This window comes from Camelina sativa, chromosome 10 (assembly GCF_000633955.1).
Source record: "Camelina sativa cultivar DH55 chromosome 10, Cs, whole genome shotgun sequence".
Taxonomy (NCBI): Eukaryota; Viridiplantae; Streptophyta; class Magnoliopsida; order Brassicales; family Brassicaceae; genus Camelina; species Camelina sativa.
This window is the reverse complement of record NC_025694.1, coordinates 10,262,425-10,272,549: the sequence shown is the minus strand read 5'-3', so window position 1 is coordinate 10,272,549 and position 10,125 is coordinate 10,262,425. Positions and strand designations below refer to the sequence as shown.

At 36.5% G+C, this 10,125-nt stretch overlaps 3 protein-coding genes and 2 non-coding genes across 5 annotated transcripts; 2 read left to right on the top strand and 3 right to left on the bottom strand.

The window, feature by feature from the left end:
• Positions 1,004–1,873, bottom strand: LOC104720226 (probable vacuolar amino acid transporter YPQ1). Its single transcript, XM_010438169.1, has one exon. It carries the CDS (start codon positions 1,871–1,873, stop codon positions 1,004–1,006), a length of 870 nt encoding a protein of 289 aa, XP_010436471.1.
• On the top strand, positions 2,878–6,290 carry LOC104718297 (vacuolar-sorting receptor 7). The gene is made up of 11 exons (XM_010436016.2): positions 2,878–3,345; positions 3,688–4,380; positions 4,465–4,553; positions 4,642–4,711; positions 4,795–4,955; positions 5,115–5,196; positions 5,281–5,363; positions 5,453–5,516; positions 5,599–5,727; positions 5,814–5,917; positions 6,006–6,290. The coding sequence occupies exons 1-11, from the start codon at positions 3,036–3,038 to the stop codon at positions 6,120–6,122; spliced, it is 1,902 nt and encodes a 633-aa protein (XP_010434318.1). The 5' UTR covers positions 2,878–3,035; the 3' UTR covers positions 6,123–6,290.
• Positions 6,349–6,422, bottom strand: TRNAT-AGU. Its single transcript has one exon. It is a non-coding gene; the product is annotated as a tRNA-Thr (tRNA).
• TRNAT-AGU lies at positions 6,518–6,591 on the bottom strand. The gene has a single exon. It is a non-coding gene; the product is annotated as a tRNA-Thr (tRNA).
• Positions 6,679–9,394, top strand: LOC104718296 (protein PLASTID TRANSCRIPTIONALLY ACTIVE 14-like). Its single transcript, XM_010436015.2, has 12 exons — positions 6,679–6,768; positions 6,874–7,029; positions 7,142–7,279; positions 7,367–7,492; positions 7,579–7,707; positions 7,809–7,898; positions 7,989–8,139; positions 8,236–8,345; positions 8,428–8,499; positions 8,594–8,699; positions 8,790–8,984; positions 9,070–9,394. Exons 1-12 carry the CDS (start codon positions 6,712–6,714, stop codon positions 9,189–9,191), a joined length of 1,452 nt encoding a protein of 483 aa, XP_010434317.1. The 5' UTR covers positions 6,679–6,711; the 3' UTR covers positions 9,192–9,394.

Below are 10,125 nucleotides of genomic sequence, written 5' to 3'. Positions count from 1 at the left end.
TCCCGTAAATACTATAACTCAGACGTCAAGTAATATAAACCAAATGTTTGCTTTCAGATTATTTCTTGTGATAACTCAACCACAAAACATTATAACTCAGCTGTCATATGAATCGACGAGACCTTTCGTCTTCCCGTAAATACTATAACTCAGCCGTTAAGTTTTTTTTTTGGGTTGTGACGTGGAAATTCGAAAATGATGTGTATTTTAATTTGCTGATGTGTCTATTTTTTTTAATCAAAATCGAAAAACTAAACCCAAAAGCTAAATTGTAATTACACTCAGGGCAATAAACATTTGAGCATTTTTTAGAAGATTGTTAGATATGAAGCAATTTTTGGATAACATTTGATTAATTCTTTCTTTGTTTAATTAAAAACCTGAGAATGCCATTTTACTTTCAAGTTTGGGTACGGTCCGTACGGAGACAAGACTCTTGTGAAATGTGTATATAAGTTTGTTCGACAAAATATCCGAGCGAGACGACCAAGTCTCTTGCAATTCAATGACTATTAATTATGTAGTCTTGAGAAGTGGAAAATGTCGTTAGAGACATTTTGGTCTATGCTGGATGAGAATGTGATTCCTATTTTGGTCGAGGGATTGATAGGGTAAGCATGTTCACACGTATGGTTTAATTGGCTTCATATTTTATCGTTAAAACATTGTTGGTACATATCTATGGTAAACTTAACTGGGGGAATGTAGCATCTAGAAAGGTCAGTCTCTTGAAAGCCTATGCTTTGAAAATATTAAAAAATCCATTTAGGTTTTGTTATCCGCCACAATGCAATGCATAAAGATAAAAATTTGTTGACAATGGATGAAGATGTTCAGAAACCATAAACATCTTCTATTACTAAAACTCAAAGAGTACTTTCATCAGCCTAAAAACGCAATCCTGTTAAAAGAAGAAAATATAAACTAACTACACTACATTAGATGAATCTTGCTGGTCAGATGAGACAAAACTCATATCTGTGTGAGGCCTTTGTTTGAGCCATTAGACAGATTCTTCCCCTGTCTCATGCCCCTTCTTGTCGGAATCTTTATTGACATTGCCACAACGGAAGTAGAAAATCTGAAGCAAAATAATAAAATCAAGCACAGGACATCCTCCAGCATCAACAAGCCATGGTAGATTCGGTTTGATATTCGACCATTCTACACTTTTCACAAGTATGCTTGCAACATAAGTCACATTACCAAGAAACGCAAAGAAGAACATCAACGGATTCAATCCTCCAGCATGTCCATTCCTCATAGTCATACATATTTGAGGAACCCTTCCACCCAGGTAAATAGCTGCCATCGCCCAACCCAACAACATTCCCATATTGTAGTTTCCTCCTCCCAAGTTACCGCTACTGACCTCCAAAAGCTTTCTTGCTCCTCCAACAACAACAAACACTCTATCTTTCTCTCTCAAATCCATACTTCTTGGACCACTTAACATATTGAAAGATCCAAGAAACAAGAACACAGAGACAACACATAGCATAGATTTGGTAGAAGGACGCGTGGCTTCCGCATGAAGCAAAGGCTCTTCCACATTATCAACCACCTGATGATTCCTTCTGTTTTTCAACCGTGGGTAGATATGGCCGTAATAGATTGACTGAACATAGAGAACAAGTGTAGCCAGTGCATACACCACAGCCGTGTAGAATTGTACCGCAAGACTAGCTGGTTCCAATAAGCAGCCAACAATATTGAAGATATCACCGAGCATCCATGTCGTTAAGAAGGCTATAGAGACACCATCAATGGATTTTTGATTGTAATTACTAATGATCTGCGGTATCTCGGCAACACTCCAACTGATAACACTGATGACACCAAGCGACATTGACAATCCATCTCGGAACAACATCGTTCTTCACGTATCGATACAGCCAAGTAAACCTGTTGATAAACCCTAAAAACAAAAATTACAAGTAGATGAAGATTATGTAAAGCAGTAAAGAATTAGATTGTATTATTTATAAAGGGCTTTTGATTGTTAGAAGATGAATAGGAAAAGGGTTTGAAAACTACATCGACCAAATTCTAAGAGGAATGGGAAAAGGGTCTTCAGATAGGAGAGAACGAGAAATCCCTATTAATGTATTGGTTATAACTGTTTTTTTTTTTTTTTTTTTTCTATCATAATGATAATTAAGTAATTAGCAAGAATTAATCCAAATAATTAGAAAATTAATAACTATAATATATCTTGTCTATTGTCACACTCAATGTTTTAATAATTTTCCAAAGTCGAGACTTTGATCAAGTCTCTTGCTATATCACCAACCAGTATAGAAAAAAAAGCATAAACTAACAAAAGTCTAACATTTTCCAATTTCTAAAAACATATGTTTCCAAGTTTGATTTTTCTTAAATATAATTATCTTTGTTAGTAAGTACTTATATATATAAACTAGTAAGTATGTTATCATCTTCAATCAGAAACTTTCATTTCTCTCTTTTCCTCTGTTTTTGTTTTTTTGTTTTTTTGTTGTTCTCTCTGAATCTCTCCTTTCATTTTACCGGGAAAACAGTACTAGAAAGATNTTGGTTATAACTTTTTTTTTTTTTTTTTTTTTTCTATCATAATGATAATTAAGTAATTAGCAAGAATTAATCCAAATAATTAGAAAATTAATAACTATAATATATCTTGTCTATTGTCACACTCAATGTTTTAATAATTTTCCAAAGTCGAGACTTTGATCAAGTCTCTTGCTATATCACCAACCAGTATAGAAAAAAAAGCATAAACTAACAAAAGTCTAACATTTTCCAATTTCTAAAAACATATGTTTCCAAGTTTGATTTTTCTTAAATATAATTATCTTTGTTAGTAAGTACTTATATATATAAACTAGTAAGTATGTTATCATCTTCAATCAGAAACTTTCATTTCTCTCTTTTCCTCTGTTTTTGTTTTTTTGTTTTTTTGTTGTTCTCTCTGAATCTCTCCTTTCATTTTACCGGGAAAACAGTACTAGAAAGATCAATCATCGACCAAACCCATCCTGGTGGTGTCTTCAGAGATGGGTTTAGTCAACGGGAGAGTTTCGTTGACCTATCTCCTCGCTGCGTTGACCATCATCATATTCATCGCCATGGTGGTCGTGGACGCGAGGTTTGTGGTGGAGAAAGAAAGCATAAGCGTGCTGAATCCAGAGGAGATGAGGTCGAAGCGTGACGGCTCGATTGCCAACTTCGGGTTACCCGATTACGGCGGGTTTTTAATCGGGGCGGTGGTTTATCCGGATAGTAAAACCGATGGTTGCTCTGCTTTTGGTAAAACCTTCAAGCCCAAGTTTCCTCGTCCCACTATTCTTCTTCTCGATCGTGGAGGTACAAAAGTTTTAAAACCTCTGTTGCTGTTCATTTACTGTTGTTTTGCAAATAGTTGAAACATGTCTTTGTTCTAAGATTTGATTGGTACGAATATCAAATACGGTTTGTTCTGAATTCTAGGTTGTACTGCAAATTTAGGTTTAGACTTCAAAGATTTAAACTTTAGTCACTTGTATCCCTAGCCATCCACCATGTTAACCGTAATAGCCAATATGACTGATGGGTTATGCTGCAAATTTACATTTGAGTTGAAAGATTTAAACTTTAACAATGGATCTGTGTTAATGTTTTGTATCATTAGTTTAAGAGTTACTTTTGCTCCATTACTGGATGTTTCAGGTTGCTACTTTGCCTTGAAAGCGTGGCACGCGCAGCAAGCAGGAGCCGCGGCAGTTCTTGTGGCGGATAATGTAGACGAGCCATTGTTGACAATGGATTCACCAGAGGAGAGCAGAGACGCGGATGGTTTTATAGAGAAGCTAACAATCCCATCGGTTTTGATCGATAAATCGTTCGGAGATAGCTTAAGACAAGGGTTTCAGAAAGGTAAAAACATAGTCTTGAAACTAGATTGGAGAGAATCAGTGCCTCATCCTGATCAGAGAGTAGAATACGAGCTGTGGACTAATAGCAACGACGAGTGTGGTGCACGGTGTGATGAACAGATGGATTTTGTCAAGAACTTTAAAGGTCATGCTCAGATACTCGAGAAAGGCGGTTATGCTGCGTTTACGCCGCATTATATCACTTGGTTTTGCCCTTTTCAGTATATAAACAGTCCACATTGTAAGTCTCAGTGTATAAACCATGGGAGGTATTGTGCTCCTGACCCTGAGAACAATTTCAGAGAAGGGTATGAAGGGAAAGATGTTGTGTTTGAGAATCTGAGACAGCTTTGTGTGCATAGAGTTGCGAATGAGAGTAGCCGGCCTTGGGTTTGGTGGGATTATGTTACTGATTTCCATTCTCGATGTTCGATGAAGGAGAAGAAGTATAGCTTAGAGTGTGCTGAGAGTGTCATCAAATCTCTGAGTAAGAATCCTTTCTTTCTTTTTAGATTATGAAGAAAGAGAGTCTTTGTTTGTTTTGGTTATGAATATTCAAGACTTTTTTCAGAGTTACCCATTGAGAAGATCAACAAATGCATCGGTGATCCTGAGGCTGATATCGAGAACCAAGTTCTAAGAACTGAGCAAGTAGCACAAGTCAGTTTTCACCTTTCTTTATTTATATTTTCAAGAAGCATTTCAGAGAGGTTTGGTTTTTAACTGTTTTGTATGTAATCATATCAAGATTGGCCGAGGAAAGCGGGGAGATGTTACGATATTGCCAACATTAGTAATCAACAACGCTCAATACCGAGGTTTAGATCTTATTATTTTTCAATTTCACCCTCTCTTTCTGAAAATGCTGAAATGTATGTTGTTTCTATTTGTAATTGTGAAGGGAGATTGGAGAGGACCGCTGTTCTTAAGGCGATATGTGCTGGATTCAACGAAACATCAGACCCTCCCATTTGCTTAAACACAGGTCTAGAGACAAATGAGTGCCTTGAAGACAATGGTGGTTGCTGGCAGGACACAAAAGCAAACATAACTGCTTGTAAAGTATGTCATAAAACCGAGCTTATCACATCACATCTCATCACTATATTGAATATCAGTATTGTTTGGAAAATGTTTTGGAACTATAGAAAATGTGGAATCTATAGAGATATTTTTTTTCTTTCTAGTCCTATAATGCATGAATCTGTTTTGTTTGATCAGGACACATTCAGAGGACGACTCTGCGAGTGTCCGGTTGTAAAAGGTGTTCAATATAAAGGCGACGGGTACACTTCATGTACACGTAAGTTCACACTTCACACGACATATCCCTCAAATTTTGAGACCAGTTTCTTGCTTTTCTAATCTGAATATCCGGTCTCTGCAGCTTATGGACCTGCGAGGTGTACTATAAACAATGGAGGTTGCTGGTCTGACACAAGAAATGGCTTAACTTTCTCGGCTTGCTCAGTTTAGTGGTTCTTGTTGTTATAATCCAATCCCTTCCTTTCAAAGTTCCTTGTTTCAGTTCGATCATCTCTTTGTTATTTATCAATTAGGACTCTGTGTCTACTGGCTGCAAATGTCCTCAAGGTTTCCAAGGCGACGGTTTCACGTGTGAAGGTCCTTAACTCTTAACTTGAAAGAAACCACATAATCATTTACCAATTATGTAATTCTGTGTTCTGATATGGCTGTGTTGCAGATATTAACGAATGTAAAGAGCGTTCGGCGTGTCAATGCAGCGGTTGCAGATGCAATAACTCATGGGGTGGATACAAATGCAGTTGTTCTGGTGACCGGCTCTACATAAACGATCAAGATACTTGTATAGGTGAATATTACCAATCAAGATTTATATGAATCAAATATCATAACAATTACACTATTTACATTGATAGTTTCAACCATATTTTACAGAGAGATATGGATCAAAATCAGCATGGTGGCTCACAGTCTTGATACTAGCTATCGTAGCAGTAGCCGGTTTATCTGGTTATCTATTCTACAAATACCGGTTCAGGGTACTACTCTTTCTGATTGTACAAAAGCACTTTTGAACTTCTGTTTTAGGATTTTCATTCTAACATTTCTTGGGTTTTCCTCACACAGTCTTACATGGACTCGGAGATTATGACGATCATGTCACAGTATATGCCGCTTGAGAGCCAAAGAGCTCGTGAAGTTCCATCAGAAATTGAACCTCTCACACACAACTCTACACCCTAATAATAATTATATGACCAAACTCCAAAGTAGCAGAATAATAGTTCCTACACAAAGAAATGTTTGAGATCATGTGATGTACATATGAACTACATTGTAAAAATAAAAGAGTGAAAGATAGAGTTATGTTTATTTTATGGCCAAAAATAAACCTACATTGTATTTGACAAATTTGGGTGTAAAAAAACTCCTAACTCAATGGAGAGGAAAAAAGAAAAAATACTAATAATGCTTTCATTGAGAGTTGAACTCAAGACCTCCCGCTTACTAAACGGGTGCTCTAACCAACTGAGCTATGAAAGCTTGCTTGCTGAGAGGTTTGTGTATCTATCCAAAACCTGAATATGCTTTGCTACACTCCACAAAAGTGAAGAAAAATAAAAAAACTTAAATGAACTTGCTTTCATTGAGAGTTGAACTCAAGACCTCCCGCTTACTAAACGGGTGCTCTAACCAACTGAGCTATGAAAGCTTTCGTGTCATACTTTACCACAAAACTTAATATATAGAGTAATTGCAAGAAAAACTTGAAAACAAAGGATAACGATCTTCGTGTCCCTCTCCTAAACCCCATTTCTTTTTCAGTTGAGGAATGGCTTCTTCAGTCTCTCTTCAGTACCTGACCAACACCTTCATCTCCAAACCTCAGGTTCCTTCCTAATCATGTCTCTCTATATCACCTAATGTTTCTATGTAACTGTTTGCGTCTTTGTCTGAAATTTTCTGACTACTCAAATTTTTCCGGAACACAAAGGGTTTCTACAACGGAACTGTATCAGCACCAAGACCCAGAAGCAATTTCGTAAGAGAGAGACAAAATGGTGTCCGACCCATCAAAGTCACTTCTCTTCAGACACAACCTTTCCCTCTGTTTCAACCTCCTGCTTCCGAAGAATCTTCCTCGTCGGAGGTAAAATTTTGAAATCTTGAGTGTTTTAGGGTTTAAATGAGTTCTAAAGGAAGTAACTTTAGACAATTCTGTGCATTGGCCCCTCATCTGTGAAATTGATTTTTTTCATTAGCTGGAGCCAGCAGATCCGGATTTCTACAAAATCGGATACGTTCGTAGTGTGAGAGCTTATGGGGTTGAGTTTAAAGAAGGTCCGGATGGTTTTGGTATTTATGCCTCTAAGGATATTGAACCTCGCCGTCGAGCTAGAGTCAGTCTTCTTTAGTTTTAAAGTTCACACCTTTTTTTATCTCTTTAAGGCATTCTCGTTTGAACTGTTTTTTTTCTCTCACTGCAGGTGATAATGGAGATTCCTTTAGAACTGATGATAACTATTAGACAGAAGCACCCTTGGATGTTTTTCCCTGATATTGTTCCAATTGGTCATCCCATTTTCGATATCATCAACTCAACTGATCCTGAGGTAAATAACACATTTTGTGCTATTTGATATCATCATCTTTCTCAAAGTCCTTTACATTGTTAAAAAAGTGTGTTTGGTTATTACAGATTGATTGGGATCTCAGATTAGCGTGTCTTCTGTTATTTGCTTTTGATCGGGAAGATCACTTCTGGCGACTCTATGGTGATTTTTTGCCAGCTGCTGATGAGTGCAGCAGCTTGCTTCTAGCTACGGAGGTGCGTTGAGTTGAAACTGATCACATTTACTTCTAGTTGTTACATTATCTATTTAACTGTTCTTTTGATGTTATACTTGATGATATGTGTTGTTGATATAGGAAGACCTTGCGGAGCTTCAAGATCCTGATCTTGTTTCAACTATTAGACAACAACAGAAACGAGTCCTAGAATTTTGGGAAAAGAATTGGGTAACGAGGCATGAAGTGCTTTGCAATAATGTCTTGTGCATTTTGAGTTATGGCTGTTTTTTTTCATTGACAAGTTGTATTCCAACTCAGCATTCAGGTGTTCCTCTGAAAATCAAAAGGCTAGCTGAGGATCCAGAAAGATTCATTTGGGCGGTTAGTATTGCACAGACACGATGCATCAGTATGCAAACTAGAGTTGGTGCTTTGGTTCAGGAATTAAATATGATGATTCCTTACGCTGGTAAGGAAGATTTTGTTGTTTGGTTATTACAATCAATGAATTTGGTGTTGAGGACTCACAGTTGATCATGGAATTATTTCATTATCTTCTCTACAGACATGCTAAACCATTCCTTTGAACCAAACTGTTTCCTACATTGGCGTCCTAAAGATCGCATGCTTGAGGTTATGTCAAATGCTGGTCAAGCAATCAAGAAAGGTGAAGAGGTAAGGGACTCAAATGTTCCAAAAGTGTCAGGTTCATATCAACGCATGATCTAATCTCATTTTCCTATAATGCTTTTGGCAGATGACGATTAACTACATGCCAGGACAGAAGAACAACATGCTTATGGAAAGATATGGCTTCTCAACTCCCGTGGTAATGCTTTTCACAACAACACATTCGTTTTACCCGAAAACTATGGTTACTTTGCTAGTTTGTTTGTTTATGCTATTTGTTGAGTCTGCTGCAGAATCCGTGGGATGCTATAAAGTTCTCTGGAGATGCTCGCATCCATTTAAATTCCTTTTTATCTGTCTTCAATATTTTTGGTCTTCCTGAAGAGTATTACCATGATAGTAAGTTTGTTTTCTTTCGTTTGCTCTCTATTCCTAAACAAAAGAAAGAGTAATGAGCATGAATGTTTACCTAAATCTGTTCTGTGGCAGGCGAGTTATCAGGAGGTGATACTTTTGTTGATGGAGCAGTTATAGCTGCAGCAAGGATATTGCCTACTTGGTCAGATATAGATCTTCCTCCAATTCCAAGTGCGGAGAAAAAAGCAGTTAAAGAGTTGCAAGATGAATGTCGAAAGATGCTTGCGGAGTATCCCACAACAGCAGAGCAAGACCAGAAATTGCTAGGTATTGTATAGCCATTAAAGATATGTATACACTGATTAGTTATTTCGAATACAGATTAACACTTTAGCTGTCGTTTTCGTGACAGGTTCAATGTCAGAAGCAAGGACAACGTTTGTGACAGCGGTTAAGTATAGAATGCACAGGAAGATGTTCATTGGAAAGATCATCAAGGCACTTGACATCTATCAAGAACGGTTATTGTATTGATCCGAGCTGAATTCCGTACTTAGTCCTCACTGCCTTTGAGCTACTTAGAAATTGCACCATGGAATTGAAAGGTTCTGGATTCTTGTTTAGTATAAGCTTATGTATTAGTATGGAACAGTTAGACTAAATTTCTTAGTTTGTTATATCGTAAACCAATGATGAACTTCTTTTTGGCTGTTTTAATGGGTTTGATTAGCCAACCACTGCTTTGGAATCATGTGTTTTCTTTTTTTCTGATCTTGAAATGGTGGTTACAAGTAAAAGCATTTGGTGGGACTAGTTTAAGACTCAAACATTCCCTTAATTATTGAACCCCCTAAGTATGATATGATGAGTCTCATATGTTTTAGGCTAATTTGTCGAACTTCAAATTTTGATGTTGCTTGTTGAACGTTCTCAGCTGTAAAAAAGGCGATGATGATTGATTAGTCTCAATAATTAATTATTACTTATACTAATTTAACCTTGTGGTTACACTAATCAATCAAATCCTATTGCGATTCTTCTACTCTTTGTCAAGCATTACTCTTTTCTCAAAAAAAGTTACGGTCCAAACCAAACAAACCTACTTTGAGTTATACAGAACCATAAGCTACGCAATCCATTTTTTAACCTTTGGCTACTTATTTGATACATTGACTAACTTGATTCACAATAATTCTCTTATCTTATTACTAGACGAGGACCCGTCCGATGTGCGGGTTTAAAGTTTTATAAATGAAATTAAATTTATTAAAATTTGTTGTATGTTATATATAAATTTTATTTTTGTTATAATACACTGATTTATATCCATTTACAAATCTTTATGTATGTTACTATTAAAAATATATTTTTTATACCTAAATATACTCTTGTATGTTACAAAAATATTCTTTATCACCATCTAGAAACTGTTTATATAAACACATTAAGCCAAGTATATTACTTTCAC